General features: G+C 32.9%; 1 protein-coding gene and 1 long non-coding RNA gene across 2 annotated transcripts; both read right to left on the minus strand.

Moving 5' to 3' along the window:
* Positions 1-72: 72 nt before the first annotated feature.
* Positions 73-1,783, minus strand: LOC140059617 (uncharacterized). The gene is made up of 4 exons (XR_011847236.1): positions 1,725-1,783; positions 1,196-1,274; positions 773-888; positions 73-340 (listed from the first exon to the last, which is right to left on the minus strand). It is a non-coding gene; the product is annotated as an uncharacterized lncRNA (long non-coding RNA).
* A 400-nt stretch (positions 1,784-2,183) lies between these two features.
* On the minus strand, positions 2,184-26,321 carry LOC140058470 (histone deacetylase 6-like). Its single transcript, XM_072104089.1, has 35 exons — positions 26,247-26,321; positions 24,327-24,435; positions 23,794-23,831; positions 23,538-23,591; positions 22,490-22,583; positions 19,780-19,820; positions 19,310-19,415; positions 19,061-19,132; positions 17,994-18,019; positions 17,786-17,890; positions 17,230-17,298; positions 16,763-16,889; positions 15,624-15,689; positions 15,334-15,393; positions 14,958-15,047; positions 13,249-13,355; positions 12,603-12,670; positions 11,782-11,917; positions 11,201-11,248; positions 10,842-10,929; positions 10,595-10,635; positions 10,169-10,265; positions 9,542-9,613; positions 9,325-9,350; positions 8,919-9,023; positions 7,460-7,655; positions 7,174-7,239; positions 6,816-6,875; positions 6,426-6,515; positions 6,043-6,217; positions 5,817-5,844; positions 5,115-5,445; positions 4,843-4,989; positions 4,505-4,633; positions 2,184-4,136 (listed from the first exon to the last, which is right to left on the minus strand). Exons 2-35 carry the CDS (start codon positions 24,378-24,380, stop codon positions 4,068-4,070), a joined length of 3,081 nt encoding a protein of 1,026 aa, XP_071960190.1. The 5' UTR covers positions 24,381-24,435; positions 26,247-26,321; the 3' UTR covers positions 2,184-4,067.
* Positions 26,322-27,011: the final 690 nt, after the last annotated feature.

The raw sequence follows: 27,011 nt of genomic DNA on the forward strand, positions 1-27,011 counted from the left end.
TACAGTACTTGTTAATTGGTGCTAAAGTTTATATTTCTATCTTGTGTCAATGATTTTGGGGATCTCCGATTTTGGAATAAAACTAAAGAAAAAACAAACAACAAATTGCTTTCTAAAACTGAGAACAAATTTATTTTTATAAAATACATTTACGAATAACTGCAAGAAGCAAACAAACTAAAAGAGGAAATTTCAGGTTACCGAAATGAGCATCAGAAGCGCCATTACATAAGTCTGTTTCACACGTACAAGCAAAAATTTCTTCGTACTCTGAACAGCCATTAGGAGTATCAAGAGCATAGCCACACCCACGTCCTGTCATTCCTCCAAAACGAGCTTTCTATAGACAAAGAAAAGTTTTGAACATTAACGTTGAACCAGAGGTGGTGCATCGATAATACAAAAAAAATGTTATACATTTCGGATAAAGGCCGAATGTTTTACATACAATTTTCTAAGTAAAGTAGTTTATATCAGCTGCTGCTATACGAAAGTTGGAAAAGCTCTCGAAAAAATCCATTAAAACAGTAAAAAGCATTATTGATTAATAATTTTCCTGAAGATAAATTAATGTTAAAGTTCGAAATATAGAATAATGGCTTGCCTCAAACTCACCATTTTTTCGTAGTTTATTATCATTATTAATATTAACAGTAATTATAATAAATATACAATAAATGAACGTTGATAAACATTTTCTTAGTTCTCTTTTCTTTTAGTTTTTTGTGGGAGAGCATTTTTTTATTTTGTATGGGCAAAACCAGATACTTACAGAGCATACTCGGCCATCTTCACACGTCATCAGTGGTTTACCAGTAGGATCAAAATTGCTACTACCACAACCTGTGTAACTAAAGCTGTCACAGGAATAACATACAATGCCATTGGCTAAAAACACAAAACGTACGGAATTAATATGTTTTTGTGTGAATATTAATAAGTAACTTTAGTACTACTACTAGTAGGCCTAGGCCTAGGTCTATATTTTTGTTTTACTTCATTATTGTAATATTTTATTTTAAACAACAATATAGGCTAGATAGTGAATATTATTAGTAGTAGTATTATTAGTTAGGCCTACATAATAAACACATAGGCCTAGGCCTATTTAATTTATTGTAAAGGTATTTAAAATGAATATTCTGATTAATAATCATAACATTATTATATATATATATATACCCTGATGCATTACCTCTTCGAGATAACATCAATATTAACGATGAGATCAGCAAAAGTAAAACAATCGGTTTTGTATTCATCATCAAAAAATCCTAAAATTATTATTATTTATATTTTAATTTGAGTACCTATATTGGTATTGTTCTGTATACACGTACAGTAATTTAAATAATGTCGTTATTAGTCGAGCCCCCGGCCGAGCCTAAGCTAACTTGACTCAGTTTATATATAAAGAAAACTATCAAACCAGAATACATAAAACGAAAAATGAGTCGTCGTTTGATTGTGTACGTATTACATGTTATGCACTTTTTAGGGGACACCCCCACCACCAACAAAGCGCACCCACTGTGACTTCACCCCCAACCCGCGCGCGCCGGCGGCAGCAGGGTGTGCGAGAAGCTTTCTAGATGTCGGAAGAAGATAGGCTTATATGGCATGGGCTACACCAAAAAAAGTGGTTACCTAGTAGGTGCAATTGAACATAATTAATAAATATAAAGATCTTGTCAATTCATATTGTCAATAAATAGTGTACTTACGTTATACCACTGAAATAAATAAAACAGTTTTCAGCTCGCTCTGATCGACTCTCTGCTGGTGGTTTCCTTGCAATTGAATGCGCATCGTACGTCGTGCGTACGTTACGCGCGAGACACGCAAAATATTATACGTACGCGTTACCACCACAAAACACACAGGCGCGGCCCTGGGTGGTGGATAACCGGAAATAACCAGGCCAGCTGCTAACCACACCTTTGTTTTTACAAACAAACATTTCCAATATGAAGAACGTATTTCACAAACAGAAATGTTTTTTTTCTACATAAACGAACACATTTGTGAACCAAAAAGTCTTTGTTACACCGTGACGCGCCATACTCGATTTAAAAAAAAAATCAGCCAACACAAATACTGTATAGACAATTTCGAATTATAATACAAAAACGACATTTATTTTTCAAGTAGAGATAAATATGTCAATATTAACATTCAATATTTGAAAATAAATATATGTTTACTCAAAAGAAACTTCGAAAGGCTTAGTCTTTATCGTTTAGAATTCAGTTTATAAAACACCTATTTATTGTCAACTAAACTAAATTCAATATTTCAATTAAATTAAAAGATATTCTGTAGTATATTAAATTAAAATGTATGTATAACAATAAAACATATTCCTTTCGTGCCGGTTTGAACACCATACAAATCGTATTCTAGTTTTGTTAGGCACTGTGAATGTTATCACCTCCATTTTATTTCAGATTAAAACCATCTTATTTTGTTCTTAAATTATTCTTTTATTATATAATATCTACCATATATAGAATAAATAAGGTTTCTCTGTTTTTTTTTAATTATTTGGCGTCTCCTATTTCAGGGTTTACCATTAAATACTACTGAATTAGATAAATAATAAAATATTAAAACACATTGATGCAAAATATATGAAGTACTGTTATTTGACATTTTGAAATGAGATGTCATTGATAAAACCTTTACTTTCGCATACCAATCATTGATAGATATAGAATTCACCTAAAAACTCTTTGTGCAATCTTGGTTACATTATGCAAGTTCTAATGACTTAAAAACTAGTTAGGTACCACTTGGTATGCAAGTTAGTTACCACCTGGTACGCAAGTTAGATACCACCTGGTATACAAGTTAGTTACCACTTTGTACTTAAGTTCGCTACCATCTGGTACTTAAATTTGCTACCACCTGGTACTTAAGTTAGCTACCACATGGTACGCAAGTTAGTTACCATCTGGTATCTTTAATTAGATACCACCTGGTACTCAAGTTAGCTACCACCTGGTACGCAAGTTAGCTACATCTGGTACGCAAGTTAGCTACCATCTGGTACGCAAGTTAGCTACCACCTGGTATGCACGTTAGATACCATCTGGTACTCAAGTTAGGTACCACCTGGTACTCGAGTTCGCTACCATCTGGTACGCAAGTTAGCTACCACCTGGTACGCAAGTTAGCTACCACCTGGTACGCAAGTTAGTTACCATCTGGTATCTTTAATTAGATACCACCTGGTACTCAAGTTAGCTATCACCTGGTACGCAAGTTAGCTACATCTGGTACGCAAGTTAGCTACCATCTGGTACGCAAGTTAGCTACCACCTGGTATGCACGTTAGATACCATCTGGTACTCAAGTTAGGTACCACCTGGTACTCGAGTTCGCTACCATCTGGTACACAAGTTAGCTACCACCTAGTACGCAAGTTAGCTACCACCTGGTACGCAAGTTAGCTACCATCTGGTACGCAAGTTAGCTACCACCTGGTATGCACGTTAGATACCATCTGGTACTCAAGTTAGGTACCACCTGGTACTCGAGTTCGCTACCATCTGGTACACAAGTTAGCTACCACCTAGTACGCAAGTTAGCTACCACCTGGTACGCAAGTTAGCTACCACCTGGTACGCAATAGCTACCAACTAGTACGCAAGTTAGCTACCACCTGGTACGCAAGTTAGCTACCACCTGGTATGCAAGTTAGATACCATCTGGTACTCAAGTTAGGTACCACCTGGTACTCGAGTTCGCTACCACCTGGTACGCAAGTTAGCTACCACCTGGTACTCAAGTTAGCTACCATCTGGTACTCGAGTTAGGTACCACCTGGTACTCGAGTTCGCTACCACCTGGTACGCAAGTTAGTTACCATCTGGTACTCAAGTTAGGTACCGCCTGGTACTCGTGTTCGCTACCACCTGGTATGCAAGTTAGATACCATCTGGTACTCAAGTTAGGTACCACCTGGTACTCGTGTTCGCTACCACCTGGTATGCAAGTTAGATACCATCTGGTACTCAAGTTAGGTACCACCTGGTACTCGAGTTCGCTACCATCTGGTACTCAAGTTAGCTACCACCTGGTATGTCAGTTCCAAACTTACTTATGTGTGCAGCTCGCTTCATTGGGATTATAATCTAAAAATGTAAAAAATAAGAAATAATTGTTAAAATGATTCTAATTACTCTACATAGTTATTGAATTTATTTATTTTTATACTGGATGACCTCTTCAGTCAACGACTGGTCTTTCAGAGGGCCCAATTATGATCAGTGGCTAACCCCCTACTCGTTTCGAAAGATGTAATAGGGTCTTTAAAGTGCACACAAGCCAGATGTGTACACTGGACCTATGGTTTATAGTCCATATCCGAAAAGCCTTGTTCTACCACCAGAACCATGAAGCGAGTGAGCCTCGAACCTTGACGATGTTATGCCTACGTAATTATGGTTCCACTTTCTTAACCGCTCAGCCACTGTTTTTGGGAGAATAGAGTGTAACTTACCCCATTATGTACATAAGAATCGCATTCATAACACCAGACTGAAAGATCTGCATAACTTAGAACTAAGCAGTGGCCACTCACAACACCATGTTTTACCATGTGAGACTCAACATATCGTCCACAAAGAACCTAAGAAAAGACAATACAAGATTGTTGCCTGGAATTATAGAAGGGCTTTCGAAAGAATCAGGATTAGACTGAGCAATAGTTAATACAATAGAAAGCAGGCCTGAACAACAGTACAAGAGCTGTCTCTTATCGTATAGATAGTATAGCATAACAGTGTGTTAAGGGTACACACATCTTCATATTAAAATATTATGCAAAAGTCTTCATACCATGTAACAGTGCAGACACACCCAATTTTCTTTGCTATCTCCACATTCAAAACATGGTTCATCAGCGTGAAGCCCGCCTTCGGGCAAAGCAGTAACACCTTCTAGATGTGGACACCATGTTAGTGGCACTACTGCGTACATCTGCATCTGCAATATGAAATACATAAACATTTAGAGATCCTCTACTAAAGGATTAAATGTTCTACTAACAGATCTACAGCAAACTAATTTGTACATTCTGGCTTTTGAAATCTAATTTTGTTAAAACTCACATTTTCTCCAAGAATGTCCGTCATGGCTCCAATGGTTCCAGGCTGCTGAGCAACACCACCTACAGCTCCAATGGCATCTTCCGATACCTTTACATTGTCATTCGGTTGCGTCTTGTGAAAGACATTGCCAGAACCTCGACCTTTGACCGCTTCAGGAGACTGTATATCCGAAGAACAAGAGTGGAAACTTTCATCAGGACACGCGCTGTTGGATGAGATTGACATCTCAGATGTAGACTGGATGAGGTCATCCACAGAGGTACTGCTGGCTGCAGATGCTCTGGTGGATGGCTTGGCGGTAGCATCACCATTGCCTCCACTCTCTGATTGGCTGGGAAAAAAAAATGTATATACACAACCAAATTCATGGAGGATTGGAGTTTCTAATTCAATATTGTAGTACAATTACAGTACGAAATCCGAAGTATAGTCATTATCTCGGAACCATTCTATAGTCACCACCAGGTAGGCTTACTTCACCAAGGCTTCTATGAATGGATGACGAGTTGGGAGCAGGAACGCTAGTAGACCAAACCCAGTACCATTTTGATTAATATTATGCAGGAAATACCTCATGACACAACCAAATTCACAAGTGGAATTTCTTATTCAATACTGCAGTACAATTACAGTACGTTACATTACTGCTATAAATCTAAGTTACTGCAGTAACCAATCCAATAACAAAACATGAATATTTACCTGTCTTTTGTGACTACTGGCAGTGGTCCTGAAAAAAAATGCATTGTTTAAAATTAAAGAACAATTCGATTAAAAGATAAAGAATGTTTCTACAAATTTACTTGAACAAACTTTCCTTATTAAAACCTCTATTTTCATAGTTGTTCATTGATCATTTAGGAATCCAGCAAGTTAACAATCTACAGCAACAAAAGTGCTGTTTAAACAAGAGTAAGAGAAGACTTACTTATAAACTGAAGACATTTCCAATAAGGCTTATGGCACTGAATAGTGCTGTGTATGGACGCAACAGCTTGCATGTTGGCTGGCTTGGCAGAAGTGAGTACAGGGGTAGGATCACCTAACAATGTTTGGGTACATTGTGCCATTGATTTGGAAATTGATGATAAGTTGTAACCACCCTAAGAAATAAATAAAAATGTATTTCAACTAAAACTTTTTTAGTTTAATGTCCTTTACCCTGTGTAAGTAACAAAGCTCGTTTTATGGCAATCATACAGTATCAGAGCCGTCCCCTTGAAAGCTTCACTACCCCTCATTTTTTTAAAATATTAGATTTTCCAAAACCTTCAATTTTCAGTAATACAATTGATAGCAAACATATTGTACCTCTAATACAACGATAACATGTCCATTGGCTAAGCTGCTTAGCATGTGAGTCATTTGGCCATAACATTCAGGGTTCACAAGATATCCACCCTAAGCGGAAAATATATTGAAAAAAATGAGAAATATTAGTACATATTTGAAGCTCTGTCTACACTTTTAAACTTTATGTGACAAAAAATGTGAAGTGACCATATGTGGACATTGTGATATCACTACCATATTTGGGCACATCATATTTTGTTGTCTCATAAGTTTGATAGTGTAGACAGAGCTTTAGAAACATTCTGGCTTGTTTATAAAAGGGCAAAATGTACAACATTGATTGAGGACATTGTCACAAACTGAACAGTTTATATTAAACAATCCCCAGAACTTTATTTTCACACTTACCAATGGATCTCCCAAGGCAGCATCAAAGCCTGCAGATACAAAGACCAAGTCAGGAGCATACTAGAAAAGGAGGAAATACACACAGATAAACAGTGGTCTTATAGTATAATACTTGTCCTGTAAGCAAGTGATCAGGGGACCGAATCCAACAGTTATTCGTTAGTTACCGAGTTGTTTGATATCATTAATATGTATAAAAAATGAGCAACGCTTTTCCAGAATCATTTTTTTGTGTTATTACACGTTATACACACAAGTTGACCTTTGAAATTTCAAAATGTGTGCTACACTTTGTTCTGGTAGTATACGAAGCACTGGATGGGGTTCACATGTATTTTTCTAGGCATGAACAGCTTACCTCATAGGCTACAGGCATGATGATTTTCTGAAAGGCTGCTAAATACTCAGCATCTCCCATTTTAGCCTAAAAAATATTGATACAAAAAATGTAACTACGTTTAAATTATATCCTGGAATTCAATAAGCACCAACCCGCAATAATTGGGGGCTTTTCAATTTGTGATGACCTATGGCCTATCTAGGTCAGGTTAAATGATGCCGCAGCTCGTCACCTGGACTTTGTCGAGGTGGGGAGCGAAGAAACACAATGCAAATTGAAAGCTTTCCGAATATTAAAGTCTTACCCAATTCCAAGCAATGTTAATGTTAAACCCAGCTCCTTTATCTAGTCCAACTTTATCAGGCTCAGCTCTACTGGAAGCTGGAAAGAACGCTCCTTCATCATAACGATGCAGAGAAATATACAACACACTCGGGTCCTTGTCAAACATGTTTTGAGTACCGTTACCATGGTGAATGTCCCAATCAACAATTAACACCCTTTAAAATATATAAAATACAATGAAAGGATGAAAAAAAAAATGAATACGTGAGGTAAATAAGTGAAATGAGAAGATTGAGGAAGAAACTGCAAAATGTAAAGAGCAATAGCCTGTCACAGACATATTAATGTACTGTTTTTAGCCGGTCACCTTCAGCAGACTAGGTTCTTTTTTCAGCCGTTTGTTTGTATCTTTCTTTGATTCATTTTTTCTTTGTATCTTTTTTCTTTGTTTTTATCTTTCCTTTTTTCTGTTATTGTTTTTATCTTTCCTTCTTTCTATCTTTCCTTCTTTCTTTCTTTGTATTTTTCTTTCTTTGTTTTTATCTTTCCTTCTTTCTATCTTGCCTTCTTTCTTTCTTCGTATCTTTCTTTTTTTGTTTTATCTTTCCTTCTTTCTTTTTTTGTTTTTATCTTTCCTTCTTTCTATCTTTCCTTCTTTCTTTTTTCGTATCTTTCTTTTTTTGTTTTATCTTTCCTTCTTTCTTTCTTTGTTTTTATCTTTCCTTCTTTCTTTGTTTTTATCTTTCCTTCTTTCTTTTTTTGTTTTTATCTTTCTTTCTTTCTTTTTATCCTTCCTTCTTTGTATCTTTCTTTCTTTGTTTTATTTTTCCTTCTTTCTTTCTTTGTTTTTATCTTTCCTTCTTTCTTTCTTTGTTTTTATCTTTCCTTCTTTCTTTTTATCCTTCCTTCTTTGTATCTTTCTTTCTTTGTTTTATCTTTCCTTCTTTCTCTGTTTTATCTTTCCTTCTTTCTTTCTTTGTTTTTATCTTTCCTTTTTTCTTTCTTTCTTTGTTTTTATCTTTCCTTCTTTCTTTCTTTGTTTTTTCTTTCCTTCTTTCTTTTTTTGTTTTTATCTTTCCTTCTTTCTGTTTATCCTTCCTTCTTTGTATCTTTCTTTCTTTGTTTTTATCTTTCCTTCTTTCTTTGTTTTATCTTTCCTTCTTTCTTTCTTTGTTTTATCTTTCCTTCTTTCTTTGTTTTTATCTTTCTTTCTTTCTTTCAACACATTAAAATGCAACTAAGTTGCAAACGACAAATCTAATATACTCACCAGCTGGTCTAGTTTTTTTTTTTTTTTGCTTTTTATAGGTTTTTTAAAAAATGTTTTGGCACCTTTCTTTCATGTAACAAGTCCACATCCAAAGTCTCAAAAACCTCTTTTTTTTTGTTATTTTAACTGAGTATGTATTGGACAAAATATAGCGACATGTAAAATTAAATTAATTAAGATTAAATTAATTAATAAATTGTTTTCATACCTTTTGACACCATACATTTGTTTGGCGTATTTTGCAGCAACGGCAACTGTGTTAAATATGCAAAAACCACATGCAAACTTCTCCTCAGCATGGTGTCCAGGCGGTCTACAGCAAGGAGAAATACAGCAAGCGATCAATGTCCATAGATTAAGAAAAGAGATTTTGTACACACAGATGAATTAATATTTATGACAAGCAAAACGAGCGGAGACGTTAAGTGGAAAACAAAAATATAGAATCTATGTTATTTTTCATGACCATTTACACAAAACGTGGAGCGGATGGGTGGTTGAGCGGAAACCAGCTCAGGATAGATACAGATTGTACATGGGACAAGCATGTGGTATTCCGCTTACCGTTACCGCTTGCCTGCGTAAATTAGCCTTAAGGAAACACAGTGGCTTACCTTACTATTGCGGTGCCATTAACAGACTGTTAAATAGAGAAAGAGAAAAAGCAAGTAAATAAATACTGTAAATAAATATGTTGTGTAAAAAAACAACACAATATATAAACAAACACAACTGCGACAAATAAAAATGATGGATCATAATCACATCCGGTTTTAAAAATGACTTTCAAGTATATAGTTTGTTTGTGCCAAATTAAAAATATTTTATTACCTTGCCTGTGAGGACATCATCCACAATTGTTAGGACGCCACCAAGTGCCAAACGTGCACAAGCATAGGTATCCTAAGACATACAAATTAGACTATTATTAATTATTAACTAATAATTATCAAATTAACTTTAAATACAGAAAATATAATAATAAATTACATCCTCTAAAACTGGACTCTCAAAAGATAATGATGCTAATTGAGACAACTGAACAATGGTGTCTGGAGTGGCCCAGTCTGGTTTGGGAAGATGATATGTCTCCAGACTGTTGTGTATCATTGTGTAAATTTAATTAATTAAAGCAAAAGAGTTTGCGGTCAATGAATAGAAAAACGACGAATAAATCACTTCTCAGTTAATCAACGAAATTAAAAACTGAGATAATGAATAATTGATAGAATAACAAGAAAAAAAGATTAATATCAAATTACAGATTAGTTATTGAAGTGAAAATCTTCAAAGAAATTGCCAACAAAAATACATAATTTATAACATGAATTTAGTAACTGAATGGATAACATTTGATTAACAAAATGATCGAAAAAAGAAAAAAAAATCTGAATATTACAAAATATGGAATGAACATATCTTTGAATGAATGTGGGATAAATAAAAAAAAAGTCTTACTGGGTGAAGATATATTGATTCATAATTTTCTTGTTGTTTTGCTAATTCTCGAAAAGACATTGATTTTGTCTGTTCCATAGTTTCTATGTAATCAATACTGAAAATAATAATAGTTAATTCTTATATAGCGCATATAAGCAAGCTCTCAATGCACATAAATTAAAATACTGAAGTGACAATAATTTAAATTAATGAAATGCATTATCATCCAAAAGTTAATAATAGAATATGCCAACAAAAACTTTCCCAACTTCTTCAATATCAGTTTCTTCAGTTCCAAGTAATAATTTCAAATGTTATTTTTAAAAACACTTTATTTGTGAAACTTAACATTTCTTTAAGACAGTTTACTACTGCATTTGTATATAAAGTTCATTCTCGATTATAAGTTAATTACCAGGAAAATTTAAATTTTAAATATCTTACTTGTGGCACAATTCAATTTCTTGGTGTACTGCATATCTAGCCTAAATTATTTAAAAAAAAAAATAAAAAATTAAAACATAGTGATATCACCTACTTAGGTATTATTACATTTAAACGTAGACATAGCATTCTCTGAAGTCTGTAATTTGAGAACTACATGTAAGAATGTGTGTATCTATAACTCTAGAATCCTTGGGGAGGGTAGGTGTTGATGAAATAAAAAAAAAACATATAGAAAGTATTATACTGGCAAACGGCGGCATCTTTCTACAAGTCCAAGTGCTTCATGTTTCTCAAATATCCACGACACTCTTTCAGGTCGTTCTGGATGGTTACTGGAAAAAGAAAAGAAATTAAGAAATGAAAGAAGTAGAAATACTTTTGATTGTGGAATTAGGAATTTGAGATGATTGTCCCATCTTTTTTATACTGAGGAAAGACACTTTACTATAAGTTTACCTATCTTCACCAGGTGTACAAATAGGTACCTGGTACCTGCACTGATTACTGCAGCTTTAACATAATTGAAAGTATCCATACATATTTGATTCAATAGGTAATAGTTAGACGGTATTATACTATTAACAACAATATATAAATACTTACAACACTGTGTGATGTAACCTCATTCTATCATCATATACTAAGCATGTCCTGAAAGATTAACAAAAAATAGACTGAACACCAAGCTCAAATATGGTAGTGATATGCCCAAATATGATAGTGGTATGCCCAAATATGGTAGTGATATGACATCATCATGTCCATATATGAGCACATCACATTTTTTCACATGTTTGATAGTGTAAGACAGAACTTAACGGAATAAATCAAAGTAGAATTGTTCAGTCAAGGATGTAATAAGATGACCTAGATAAATATACATGAAATTATCAAAAACATTTAACTGATGGAACTTAAGTCTCATCACAGACATGTCTGTTAATGTCCGTTTCCCACTAGGCAAATCAAACATTCCTCAGCTCTGATTGGTTTTTATATTGCAAAAGGTAGATGAAAAGATTTCCAATTTATGCAAATAAAATCACCTGGTGGAAACAGGCTTTAACAACAAATGGCAATAAAGGGAAGTAATTCTCCACTGATGAATGAAAAAACAAAAACATTTTATCAAAATACAATAATCAGACAGATCACACAAGGGCAAACATTAACGAAAATCTTACCTGTATTTTGGTACTGTAAGCTGAATTTCTGCCATCATGTTGGCGAGCGTCTTTATAGGGTCTTCATTGAAGCCGCTACTTACACTCACATCTTTATCTGTATACACTGCAATATTAACATCCACCTTAGATGTATCTAGAAAACAAATCCATAAACAAGTACAGTGTTAACAACCTTACCTGTACATTTAGACAACTTTCAATATTTGTTGTGAGGTGGTTTCCCGAAAGATCGTAAAATCAAAACGGTACTGGGTATGAATATTGAATATTGAAACGTGGCAGGCTGAAGGCGCTTGATCTTTGACAAGATTGCCTACATTTCTAGTATTTTAACCTTACAATACTTGTGTTGTATATTCAGGTACAGCCGCTCCATAATCTCTTTGCTTTTCTTCCTTATATCTAAATTAACATAAAATTATTTATACTAACAAACATTACTGTTTATATGCCTAATATGTTTTACATCTTTAACATATTTTCATAAACATCCTCATATCGTACAACGACTCGTAACAAATTTTCTCAACTTTCTATCATCTAAAAGTCGTAGTTAGTCATGTCTCGGGTCACATTCTATGGTCACCGTACAGATAGGCTACTACATCAGTACTTCTATGAATGGATGACTAGTTGGTGACAAGAACGCTAGTTGGTCATACCCAGTACCGTTTTGATTTTACGATCTGTCGGGAAACCACCTCACAACCATCACGACGTAGATAGTACGCGAGCGAAGCGAGCGTACCATCTAGTTTAGACAACTTTAAATATTTGTTATCTCAACATTATATTTGTGTAAATGTTTTGTTTTTTACCTTGATGTTGGAAACATTTCCAGAATGGTTTGATATTGGCAATTGTCTCTAAAATGCTATCAAATGACCTGTTATAAAAGAAAACAAAAATATTTCTCAATCCTTGTAATCTTTGAATGTATTCATTATATAATTTCATTCATTCAAATGACTATAAAAAACTATAAAATAATTGTGTGTTTAATTCAGCTAACACCATGTCTGCAGTATGTTAACTTAAAAAACAGTATAAAATGCTTGTTGGACTTAATGCAAGTGCTTGATATAAAAGCAGAACAAAATAAGTTATCTAACTATTATATAGAAAATGACCTTACTTAATTTGTAATTATGTTTATGCTATAAAATATATGTAAATGGAATAACATTAGTAGAAATGTATGTTGAACATAAAAGTATGTATTTAGTTGAAAAATAAATTATGTATTTAGTTGGAAAATAAATTATGGATTAAAAAAAAGAAAGAATGTAAATACAGTACTCTAAACATAATATGTTTAACTGTAAATAAACAAAAAAAGTTAAGTGTTAAAAGATAATAATGAAAAAGATGAACTCAAAAAGAACTGTACTGTAAAATTATATTATGTATTAATGGAATAAAAGTGGGATGAACCCACGTAAGACAAAAAGAAAATGACCTTACTTTTTATTAACTTGTTTTTGTGGCTGTAACTGTGGACAAACATCTCCAAGTAAAGTGCGTACAACCATTGAAATGCTTTCTGATAAACTCTCTAAGCAGTATCCACCCTAATGATAAGAAACATCATCACAGCAACTACACAGGGATTTAGCTAGTCTAGGGATGGGTGTCAACAAATTATGGGTGAGGGGAAATAAACGGTACTTAGCGGTTTCTTGCGTACTGTGACAAAATTTGTCACAATCATATAGCACAATTAAAACTACTAGATGGTACGCTCGCTTCGCTCGCGTACCATCTAGGTCGTGCCCACAGATGGTTCTCGAATACACAGTAATTTCAGCGTAGCAAAACTGGCGATTTCAAATGTACGTACCGCAGGACTATAATACATTGTCGTTTACAGAAACGAATAAATAGACACGATGATTTATTTAGTCAACTAAAATTAGCACCCTGGGAATTACTTCCGAAGGAGAAACTTATCAAAATGAGTCCAAATTTTTGATTTGGACTCATTTAAAGAAACCAATTTGTGTTTTGTATGTAACATTAGGGTTGAGGGATGGGAAAGCAGATAGGTACAAAGAGGAACAATTTTTAAATATATTCTTTATCCACTCAGTAACGAAATATTTTTTTCGTGTTTTATAGGCCTATAAATAATATACCTCTAAATACAGTAAAACATTTGCGATTTAATACTTTGTTAAAACTGTCACTGTCATAATCGATTGAAATATTAAAGTACATGTCACGATACACCACTACGACATTTATTTTATTGGTAATTATTAATTAATACAAACGTTGAGAAGGAACTGTCAGTATAAAGTGTATTTGTATATAATAATGTGTTTATATATCTAACAGTAGATCCTAACCACAATCTCAGTAATAAAGTTTATCTGTATATATTTTTATATTACATCTAACAGTACGAACATTCACAGTAAGATATGTTCGATTCAAATGAGGACTAAAAATAGTTAATAGGTATTTACAGTATTGTCAAAGTATTGCAATTTTATTCTCAAAGGGCCCATATATTTACCTAACATATGTGTTAAACCAAGGGCTCATAAATTTACCTACTTGTGTTAAACCAAACTCTGGCAGACTGAGAGATTGGGATGTTCCATTCAGCGCAAATCAATACATTTGTATAATCATATATTAAATCTATCAAAATAGTATTTTTTTAAGAAAATCGGCCTGTCTTCAACATTATGATGGTGTACTCTAGCTGTTCAACCGTTTTCAGCTATTAAAAACAATTATCGTAGGAGGAGATAGGAAAATGCGAAGCCTCCTCGCATTTTTGTGGCGGGTATTTTTCAAGATGGACATCCATTAGACAGTGTATACCACGATCGGAAAACACCCCTATTTGGGGCAAATCGTTGAACCTAAATTCGTTTTAATTGTCAATAACTAATTATCTAACTTAATTTAATTAGTAAACAGGGTTACATCAGGTGGTTAAAACCAGTACCGAAAGTACGAACCAACTTTATATACCATCGAGTAAAAATTCTAGAAGTAAGGCGCGATTTACCGAATTTTGCCCTTACGTAAATTTATATATAGATGAGTACATAAGGTGGATTTGAACCCAGGTTCTGTCTTTATGGACAACTATAACTTAAAACTTAAAAGTGCTTTTATGATGAACTTATGGTTGACCTAAATGTTGAAGGGTTACTCACCTCTAAAGCACAGCAGACTTTGCCATCTGCTAGGCCCATTATCATGCTCATCAGATGAGCATAACATGCTGGGCTAACTCGCATGAAACCCTACACCAAAAAAAAGCATGTAATATAATACTTAATAGTCCATATAATTTAAACAGATCTCTATCTACTAATATTAAATGGAGTAAGTGCAGAATCTGTTTCGGCTTCAGGCTTTACTCACTCTTTATTATTCATTGGTGCCCAAATAGTGCCCAAATATTATTATTACTTAAAATAATTACTTTATTTTAAAGATACCTTTTCTCAATATTGTTTCTTAAACTTTAGAAGCTAGACAGCTCTGTAATTTTTACAAATTTTAAATCGGCAAATTAGAATGTCATACCTCTGGATCGCCAATTGATGCATCCACTCCACACGCTACTAAAACCAGTTGCGGATTGTACTAAAAAGATCAAGCAAAATTAAATACATTACAAGACATTCCTTAAGTCAATAAAACTATTACCAAAAACTGTCATTAAGAACAGCAGTACAGTCATTTAAAAACTACAGCAATCAAAGAACTGATTTAACTTAACTTTAGATCCAACCTATTGCTATTTATTTAATATTTGTTTAAGACATCATCACCTCATAAGCTATTGGAAGAAGAATTTGCTAAAACATAATCACCTCATAAGCTACTGGAAGAAGAACTTGTTGAAAGGCGGCTAGATATTCTGCATCCCCCAACCCAATCTATCAAAGACAATTATTATACTGTTTATGATAAAAAGATTGTAATAATAATAACATTTTTGCACAAACAAATAGAGCAAAATACAGAGTAACATAATAAATATACAACCAATAATAATATAATGCAAGAAAGAGAAAACACAGCAAGCAAGTTTAGAAACATATCAGTGAGTAAAGCCTTGTTTACACTATCAAACGTGTAATAAAAAATAGTGATGTGCCCATATATGGACATGATGATGTCATATCACTACCATATTTGGGCATATCACTACCATATTTGGGCACATCACACTTTTTTGTCAAACTAAATTGATAGTGTAGACAGAGCTTAAGGGACTCCCTAGGTATGTTTATTCAGATTTCTTCTGAATCATTGTCTTCTTCTTCTGTTTCCAAATTATGTTGGTTTACTAACCTCATTCCAATGGATGTTAATATTGTAGCCCTGTCCTGCTCCTACACCCATGTACTTGGAACTACTTACTAACCTCAATCCAGGGGATGTTAATATTGTAGCCCTCTCCTGCTCCTGCACCTATGTACTTGCAACTACTTACTAACCTCATTCCAAGGGATGTTAATATTGTAGCCCTCTCCTGCTCCTACACCTATGTACTTGCAACTATACTAACCTCATTCAAGGGGATGTTAATATTGTAGCACTGTCCTGCTCCTACACCTATGTACTTGCAACTACTTACTAACCTCATTCCAAGGGATGTTAATATTGTAGCCCTGTCCTGCTCCTACACCTATGTACTTGCAACTACTTACTAACCTCATTCCAAGGGATGTTAATATTGTAGCACTGTCCTGCTCCTACACCTATGTACTTGCAACTACTTACTAACCTCATTCCAAGGGATGTTAATATTGTAGCCCTGTCCTGCTCCTACACCTATGTACTTGCAACTACTTACTAACCTCATTCCAAGGGATGTTAATATTGTAGCACTGTCCTGCTCCTACACCTATGTACTTGCAACTACTTACTAACCTCATTCCAAGGGATGTTAATATTGTAGCCCTGTCCTGCTCCTACACCTATGTACTTGCAACTACTTACTAACCTCATTCCAGGGGATGTTAATATTGTAGCCCTGTCCTGCTCCTACACCTATGTACTTGCAACTGCTTTCTATTAAGTTAGGCCAGGATGTCTCATGTCCATATTGATGAATAGAAAAATATAAAACACTAAAAAAATAATAAAAAACAACAGATAAAGATCAAAATATAACAAATAGTGTTGCTCTTTACTTCTCTAATAATTAATTATGGAAAAATCTAATCCTTATTGTATATATTATTTTGTGAGTTAAAAAAAACTGATTCTTTGAAGGTTTATTTATTACTGATTTTTCCCCTTAAAATAAAAATTGATAATACAATCTGTGTACTTGAATTTAAATAAATATTTATAGTTGAGAAAATACATCACCTCATATAGAAAAACTAGTATGGCTAGTATGAGGTTTTTTTAACTTTTTTAAACTTACTGTGGCATAATGTACGATTTAAACTCAATAAAGATTACCTTGGATCATCTTCAAACATTTGTTGGAGACCTTGTCCATGATGAACATCAAAATCAACTATTAAAATTCTAGATATGAAGAAAACAACAAGAAAAATACAAACAATTTTAATTTATGTTATTTCAACAAACAACCCAGGAGTTGCATCAACAATAGTGCACCATGAACTACAACCCATGGAACAAACCCAGGAGTTGCATCAACAATAGTGCATCATGAACTACAACCCATGAAACAAGCTTGAACAATACATAAAATATAAAACGGTCTCATTGTATAGATTCATATTGTGAAAGTAGAGTGTTTGATGTTAATATAAAGTTTGCGGTACACCACATGTATTAGTTCTGAAAAGAACTGTTGAGTTTCTCGACGTTTCGATCAATATACTTTGATCGTCCTCAGGAGTGAGAATGGAGTGAGTGTTTGAATCAGTTTAATTTTAAATTGCAGAAGTTTTAGAAAGGTCGGACCATCAAAACTTCTAATAGAATAAGTACTGATGCTTATCAGAAAAAGTAAAAATATCTTTAGAATAATTTTAAGCCACCGTACCTCTCCAAATTAAACTTGTGTTTAACTTGTCGTGCAGCAAGTGCAATATTGTTGAAAATACAGTAGCCATTTGGTACACTTTCTTGTGCATGGTGACCAGGAGGCCTAAAAAAAGCAAAGTTTTGTGTGTCGAAATATTTCAGTTATTAATTTATTTTATTACAAAAACAAGAATCATATCAGAGGAAAAATGAAAGTTTGTACATACCTGACAAGGGCAATACCATTTCGCAACTAAAGAAAAAAATATATTAAGTGAGAGTTAGCACAAATAAAAAATATAAATAGTGTGGAAAGGAAATAATTCAATAAATTGAATGAGTGGGGTGTGACATAGAGTGAAAAAAACAATGTAAAATAACACCACAAATTATGACACGAGAGTCTGTATAATAGATCAACTAAACCACTAGAAGCAAGAGTGAACCTTGACCTCAAATAAACATAAGGACTATTAATAATGACATGAAGTGCTACAAAACTGTCTAATAGTTGCTTCTTTTCACAAGGGAGACGAATTTGTTTTTACAAGTTTGATCTTATGACCAAAAGGAAGGCATTAATTAATCAAGTGGCACAATGTTCCAAATATAACCACGGACATGTTATCATTATTAAGTTAATTATCACTTGATCACCTATCATATTTCACATTTCATTTATAACTGATAATGGTGATCATCTCTACCTTTAATAAATTTCATAATTCCAAATGAAACTTAATACATAATCCATTATAGCAAATGAATGCACTTTTCATGAATATGTTAGCGTTTCAACATCCAGTAAGCTGATTGATGAATATTAACTTGAAGAAGTCAACTAGATTACATGTCTACAAGATTTCAATGTAATTTGGCATTTCGTCTGAAATTTATGTAATAGATTTCTGAAAAGACGCACTCAATAATCGCATTGTAATTCATATTGTAATGTAATCACAGGTGTAAACAACCACAATTCAATTACCAACCGGTTTTTTTTTTGTAACATCATACATCATCAACTTTCCTTGCACAGAATCACAGAAAAGTTAGTGTGTATTAGACCAACAGTACCATTTAGATTTCGATCATTCTGGAAATTTCCTCACGACTAATAGGGATCATTTTACGGTGTACCAATCATGGTGGAGCTGCTATGGGTCTGTAGCGATTGGTGTCGAGAGAACAGTTCATAATACATTTACATTTTACAATGTTTGAAGAAGATTAGCTAATTATTTTTAAGTAAGCAGATTACTCGGTGACCTTACCTCCACTCTTTTGTACGTACCTCGCCTTTTACTACTTTTGTTGTTAGATCAATAACTGATCCTGCTGACAAACAAGCACATTCATACGTATTCTATAAATTAAAAAAACTATTTATTTAAATTTCAAACAATAAACAAAATCAAATAGTTATTTTGTATGATGTTGTCTTTGGTTCAAAGACAACTGAACTAAGTATTAATTGTACAGCATAATATTTATACAAATAATAAGATGTAATACAATAATGACTAACATAATAATCTCATACCTTGCCAATGTAAACACATTCCAGATCATCAAAGCCATCTACGTATTCTTTTAATTGTTCTTGAGACATCGTAGCAGTGGATCGTATTTTGTATATATAATCTTGACTACAAATAATCAATATTGTAGTGTTAAATTTTAAGTTCTAACAAAATCAAACGTCCTTCCAAATATGGAACCACTCAGTGGCAAATATAGATGGAGCATATATTTTTAAAATCTATATCAAATTTACAAACAATTTAGATATGTACTTTAGTATTAATAACATGGTCATTTATATCCATTTTTACACCTACACCCCAATAATGTGGAATCTTTCGATCTGCGGCTGCCCTAGCTTTTATTTTCAACTTAAGTAAATCTGTATTTTGTATTCTGTATTTGATAAATGGAGGTAAGTGACAAATATTTGTATCTCTGCTACATAAAAACAACTTTAAAAGGGTTTTACCAGAGGAATCAAATTACCTATGGCATATGAGTAACTCTTCATTGGTAGCCAGTCTTGCCTATAAAAATTAAAACACATAGAAAATTAAAAGACAAAGAAATATCAAGTTATCTTTATTCTGTTTTCTGAAACTGGTATGAAAACAAAATTGGTTATTTTATATATAAAACTGTAATAATACTATATTTATGCTACGAAAACAAAATTTATTGAACAATACAAGTTATTGGATTCCAAAAATAATCAACATAAACACAATTTCACTGACAGATAAGTTATTACTTAGCAATAAAACTGGCAGAAAATAATTAAACTTGAATTGAGCGATGAAACAATTTTCCTATAAACTTAGAAAATTAATATTCGCTACTAAAAGTTAGCCCAGGGGAAAAGCAATAAGTGATAGTTGTAGAATATTGTTAAGATTATATTTACTAGTTAGTAGGCTTGTATTCCAAACGACAAATTTCAGAAGAAAACATAACATTTAAAAAAAATGTTTTATTTTTATAAGTAAAAACTAGCACTGGCAGTACATATAGAAGACAATCAAAATGTTGACAAATTGGAATCAAATATTTAAAAAGATCCAAAGTAACTAAAATGTGTTGATAACAAACTTCTGCACATACTCAGTACACAAATGCTGTTGTGTAGCTCCTGTATCATTTAGCAGACAATAAGACATTTATATGACATACTGTAATGACAGGCACATATTTACATACTGATGGTTTTGTTTTTAATTATTGAGAAAACCTCAATATTATGAATGATCATAAATTAATCAGTTTCTCTTAAAAACATTTCTAATTCATCTGGATTTTGATAAATAATATTAAATTAAGTCATTTATGGAAACGTTAATTTCTCTTCAATATAATTACATTTAACATTAATATTTAAAAAGAATCTAGTCCAATGTTTGTGGTCATCTGAAGCAGAAAGATAAAGCAGATGGCCTCTCAAACAAACACAGAACAAACATTATTTGCCAAAAAATGAAATATGAAGAAGTTCTGGGTTTTTGGGCTGCAGGGAAGAGTGAAACACTTGATTATTTTTACTCTTGCCTGGTTTGAGTTAGTCCGATTTCCTACAGTACATGTATTGGGTTTGGGCAGGGAAGAGTGAAATACTTGATTATTTTTACTCTTGCCTGGTTTGAGTTAGTCTGATTTCCTACAGTACATGTATTGGGTTTGGGCAGGGAAGAGTGAAACACTTGATTATTTTAACTCTTCCCTGGTTTGAGTTAGTCTGATTTCCTACAGTACATGTATTGGGTTTGGACAGGGAAGAGTGAAACACTTGATTATTTTTACTCTTGCCTGGTATGAGTTAGTCTGATTTCCTACAGTACATGTATTGGGTTTGGACAGGGAAGAGTGAAACACTTGATTATTTTTACTCTTGCCTGGTATGAGTTAGTCTGATTTCCTACAGTACATGTATTGGGTTTGGGCAGGGAAGAGTGAAATACTTGATTATTTTTACTCTTGCCTGGTATGAGTTAGTCTGATTTCCTACAGTACATGTATTGGGTTTGGGTAGGGAAGAGTGAAACACTTGATTATTTTTACTCTTGCCTGGTTTGAGTTAGTCTGATTTCCTAAAGTACATGTATTGGGTTTGGGCAGGGAAGAGTGAAACACTTGATTATTTTTACTCTTGCCTGGTTTGAGTTAGTCTGATTTCCTAAAGTACATGTATTGGGTTTGGGCAGGGAAGAGTGAAAAACTTGATTATTTTTACTCTTCCCTGGTTTGAGTTAGTCCAATTTCCTACAGTACATGTATTGGGTTTGGGCAGGGAAGAGTGAAACACTTGATTATTTTTACTCTTGCCTGGTTTGAGTTAGTCTGATTTCCTACAGTACATGTATTGGGTTTGGGCAGGGAAGAGTGAAATACTTGATTATTTTTACTCTTCCCTGGTTTGAGTTAGTCTGATTTCCTACAGTACATGTATTGGGTTTGGGCAGGGAAGAGTGAAACACTTGATTATTTTTACTCTTGCCTGGTTTGAGTTAGTCTGATTTCCTACAGTACATGTATTGGGTTTGGGCAGGGAAGAGTGAAACACTTGATTATTTTTACTCTTCCCTAGTTTGAGTTAGTCTGATTTCCTAAAGTACATGTATTGGGTTTGGGCAGGGAAGAGTGAAACACTTGATTATTTTTACTCTTGCCTGGTTTGAGTTAGTCCAATTTCCTACAGTACATGTATTGGGTTTGGGCAGGGAAGAGTGAAACACTTGATTATTTTTACTCTTCCCTGGTTTGAGTTAGTCTGATTTCCTACAGTACATGTATTGGGTTTGGGCAGGGAAGAGTGAAACACTTGATTATTTTTACTCTTCCCTGGTTTGAGTTAGTCTGATTTCCTACAGTACATGTATTGGGTTTGGGCAGGGAAGAGTGAAATACTTGATTATTTTTACTCTTCCCTGGTTTGAGTTAGTCTGATTTCCTACAGTACATGTATTGGGTTTGGGCAGGGAAGAGTGAAACACTTGATTATTTTTACTCTTCCCTGGTTTGAGTTAGTCTGATTTCCTACAGTACATGTATTGGGTTTGGGCAGGGAAGAGTGAAACACTTGATTATTTTTACTCTTGCCTGATTTGAGTTAGTCTGATTTCCTACAGTACATGTATTGGGTTTGGGCAGGGAAGAGTGAAACACTTGATTATTTTTACTCTTCCCTGGTTTGATTAAGTCCTACCTGTAGTGGTACACAGCGATCAAGTAAGCCATATTCAGTCAATTTCTTCTGAATTGCATTAAGACGTTCAGGACACTCTAATTTTCCATGCTCACTAAAAAAACAGTACAAGATACCTTTGAGACTATGTCATTTTCATCGAGTTTCTATGTTTCCTCTGAATAGAGGTTGCTGGCAGTATTAAATTGGTTCACATGAAAGTGTCACTAATATTATTCGTGTTTCTAATGTTAAAAATGTAATTTTTGGGCTGGTGGTATTTAAATAGAGGAACACTTTCATCGTTTTAAAATCTTCTCAGTATTTAAGGTAACCCTGTGTAACGCTGCTAAACGATTAACTACATAGTTTTTTTTTTAGGATTTAAAAAAGTTGTGATTAAATTGCAAAGAAAAATAATGAATACATTAAAAAAGTATCAGGAAGCACAAAACTAACGTCAGCATCTTAAATGTTTAATCAAAATTATTTATAGATTAATGTATGTGTATTCAAATAATTGTTTATAGTTAAAACAACAAATGCATAAATAAATAGAGTAGACTACGCAATACTAGCAATAAATCATCGTTTTATCAACATGCTTTCACAGATTCACCAAACATCAAAAATTGTTCTCAAAGTTTAATTAAAAAAACAACAATTATTGCACCAAACAACTTAATCTCTTTAATATTAGCAGTTACTTAATACTCAGACCATGCAAACCTTAATCATCTTATTTTTAAAGCTTTATTTATAAATTTTAAATCTTTAAAATTGATGAAAAGAAACTATAGATTGATTTACAAAGGATTAGTGAAGAATGATGAAAAATCACATTTAAACTGAAAAAAAAAATATGTTTTTCTTCTATTTTAGCATGGATAGTTTAACTGGTATATTCTTTGTATGTTACTGTATATTACAGTACTGTACAGTACTGTAGATTAAATTAATTGATTCTTTGAAAAGCAGTAACAGCATTAAAACAACCAGAGAATTTTATATAAAAAAAAGATTAGAAAACAAAATTAAAGTTTATATAATTATTACAGAAAAAACCTACCTTCCAAAAGGGCATTTATGGAGGAGAAACATCTCATCATTGACAATACCAGTGCTGAACAAATATAAAAAATAAATAAATAAAAAAGTTTTCATTTTTTTTTTATAATTATTAATTTATTGGTTACAATTTTATTTTCAGGTTATTTATTTCTATTTTGTGTAAGACTACCATTATTATTATTATTATTATTTAACAATAACATAAAATATCTATAATCTAAAATTGAACCAACTGTAGAGTACTGTATGCTTACCCTTTAGGAACACTATTTTCATTTTCTTTTACTTCCTGCTACAGTGAATAAAAAAGGGGAAATTGCAATTGTATTGAAATGTATCCAATTTATAAACAACAAAAGAGGTTATAATATTTTGAAAAAAGTTTTGTTCTAGAATTCGAGTTTACTAGTCAATCTCTGGCCTACTTCCTTTGGAATTTTATGTCCATAATGTTTTAAATACAATTTTACTGATTAGTAATGTATGGTACATTAAACATAGTTAACGTACTTCCAAAATCAAACCTACATCAGCGTTGGTGCAAATTGGTATTTTAGGATATTTTAGGTCGGTTTTGTGGAAGTTGCTTAAAGTTATATTGTTAATTCCTGGTGAAATTGTTTCTCTTTTTATTTTTGTAGGATTTGTATATGGATGTAAAATCCAAAATAAAGAAAATGAATGAATTAATTAATAAAATAAATTTACTGCATGTATATGATTACATATTGTCTGTATAATATGAACTATAACAATTTAAGAAAAAGTATTACTATTTCAAACAGACCTTTTGATCACTTCTTTTTGTTGAAGAATCCGGTTTCTTTCGTTCACCCTCCATTTTGTTTAAATCACCAAGCCTGTAGCCAGGATTTTTACAAAGGGGTTCGTTTTTTCTACAAAATGAGCAAACATTGTCATGAGCAAGGCCTATTTTATCATCTGCATCTTCATCTGCTAATTAGGTATACTGTAGTTTAAAAACGGCACTACAGGTAATTTAAAAGGCCTCTCAAATCAAACCCTACTTTAGTTTGTGAACTTTATTCAAATCATAATGTTTTAGTAATACTAAATAATGTGTAGAATAGTGAATTTTATAAAAAAAAATTAAAAATAAAATATATACAATGATTATTTGCAGTGATTATTTACAGTAATGATATAAATAAAACTAGATTTAATTCGTCACTATGGCGAATTATAGGTTACTGTATATGCATTGATTTAAATAAAGATAATTGATTTTTAAAAGATATATTGATTGATTTCCTCAGAATCTTTAATTAATTTTTGATTGCACACCGTGAAAACATAATCTGGCCATAAGGAATATACTATGAAAAATTGACTTAGCTAGATGAAACTGATATCAAGATAATTGACGGACAAAAAGTGCTAAGGAAATAAATAAATAAATAAAGATCCTGACAGAATCATTATATGCAGAGAATAGTGGACCAACAGTAACATGTTGTGGAGTTGCTTTAATGGTATTGGATGCTTCCCTATCCATTGATTCATACATAATTTTTACATTTAACCTCTATGAATTATACATTCATATTTCGAAATAGAATGACATTTAAGAGTCAGCTTCATCATGCAAGAATATCAACAATTAATTCAACATACTAGCAACATATTAATATTTCTAGTAAATTTATTTATAAAAATACCGGTACTAGACCTACTACTGTAGTACAGGGTACTTACTAACTACCAACAAAAAGGCAAAATATTTAGGGCCTAGGCCTAATAATAATAGAGAATATTATATATATATATATATTATATAAAGTAGATTAATTAATTAGGGCCATTAGGCTATTATAAAAAGGCAAAATATGTAGGCCTAGCCCTAATAATAGAGAATATTATATATGTATATATATATTCAGGTTGAAATTTTCAGACCGTTTGGATAGAGTGCTCAATACCAAGGTAGAGCATAAATAAATAAAATAACAGCAGAAAACTTGGTTACTTCATTGTTTTAATCACTACAAATTTGTTTCGTACGACCAGCATGTAGCTGGCCGCACTCTTCAGGTGAAATATAAAACATAAGTGACACAGTTGTCTGTTTGTCTCATAGTGCTTAATAGAAGTGAGTCATCAGGAAGTCGTATACAATATTTGTTTTTCTAATTTGCATATTTTTTTTTTCTAAAACAATAGGCTATTGTATACGACTTCCTGATGACTCACTTCTATTAGGCACTATGAGACAACTGTGTCACTTATGTTTTATATTTCACCTGAAGAGTGCGGCCAGCTACATGCTGGTCGTACGAAACAAATTTGTAGTGATTAAAACAATGAAGTAACCAAGTTTTCTGCTGTTATTTTATTTATGTATATATATATATATATATTATATAAAGTAGATTAGGCTATTATATTAGCATAATAGTAAACCTAGGCCTAGAACTACAGAGACTAGACACACCAACAGGTCGACTTCCCGGTCCACATTCCTTCAGTCAGTCATTCCTAGCAGAGAGACTACTGCTAGCCTCCTAGCTAGTTAGGCTACTCTAGCCTATAGGCCTAGGCCTAGCTAGGCCTACTAACCAGCTAGCTAGGCCTAGCCTCTAGTTAGTAGGCCTAGGCTTAAACTAATAACATTTAGCCTATTTTATTGCAAAATACACATAGTTTTTAATAATATTATGGGTCTAGATAATAACATAACAATACTTACTTCCACAATGTGTGTAGGACCCTAGGGCGAGAGAGACGTGCAGCGCAGCTCAGATGCGTTGTTATTGATTGGTTGTATTCTTTCGATAATCGATAAACAATCGAAAAATAGCGCCGCCTATTGATTTAAGATTGACAAAAAACAACTAAAAAATGTTTTCTAATTTGCATATTTTTTTTTCTTTTTTTATTTATCTATTTATTTTTTTGGAAAGTTATTTATAGTTTAATTACTATATTTCAATTTAAAAACTGAATAATTAATTCTTTTATGAAAATGAAGGTCCAATTATGCTGTCTTTCCTTTTGCGGATCAGTAGGCCTATCCTCATCTGATAGATGGATAGATAAACAAATGAATATAGAAAATAGTAAACGAATGGATAATATAAAACCGATTGGTGGATGAATAGATAGATGAACAGCAAGTACATTCAAAGTCAGCTCTATCGCCTAGATACTTTAATACATAAATGAATGAATGAACAGTGTTAGGATGGCAAACAAACACATACTGCATGTTATAAAGGTAGGCATAGGTGGAAACTGGATAGTCTGTTCAGTAAGGCAGAATGAAATTATCAGGTAAACTGCATTTATTACTACCAACATCATTTGCGTCAGTAAAATCATCTTTAATTTATTGAACTTGAGTATAATTGCACTATTGTTTCCTATTAATGGTGGTAATGGCGTTTATTAGTAATTGTAGCGTCTTCATTTGATTATAATTCGATTGGGGACTTATAATTAGGGGTGTATCGTC

This window comes from Antedon mediterranea, chromosome 9 (genome assembly GCF_964355755.1).
Source record: "Antedon mediterranea chromosome 9, ecAntMedi1.1, whole genome shotgun sequence".
Lineage (NCBI taxonomy): Eukaryota > Metazoa > Echinodermata > Crinoidea > Comatulida > Antedonidae > Antedon > Antedon mediterranea.

What these genes read in the sequence shown, in the direction of transcription:
- LOC140058470 (XM_072104089.1), bottom strand. Translation starts at nt 24,380, where the DNA reads ATGGAGGGTGAACGAAAGAAACCGGATTCTTCAACAAAAAGAAGTGAT. An exon ending in ATGATGTCCTCACAGGCAAG is followed by an intron (nt 9,351 to 9,541) that starts GTAATAAAATAT and finishes TCTATTTAACAG; the next exon opens with TCTGTTAATGGCACCGCAAT. An exon ending in ATGTTATCGTTGTATTAGAG is followed by an intron (nt 6,218 to 6,425) that starts GTACAATATGTT and finishes TTTATTTCTTAG; the next exon opens with GGTGGTTACAACTTATCATC.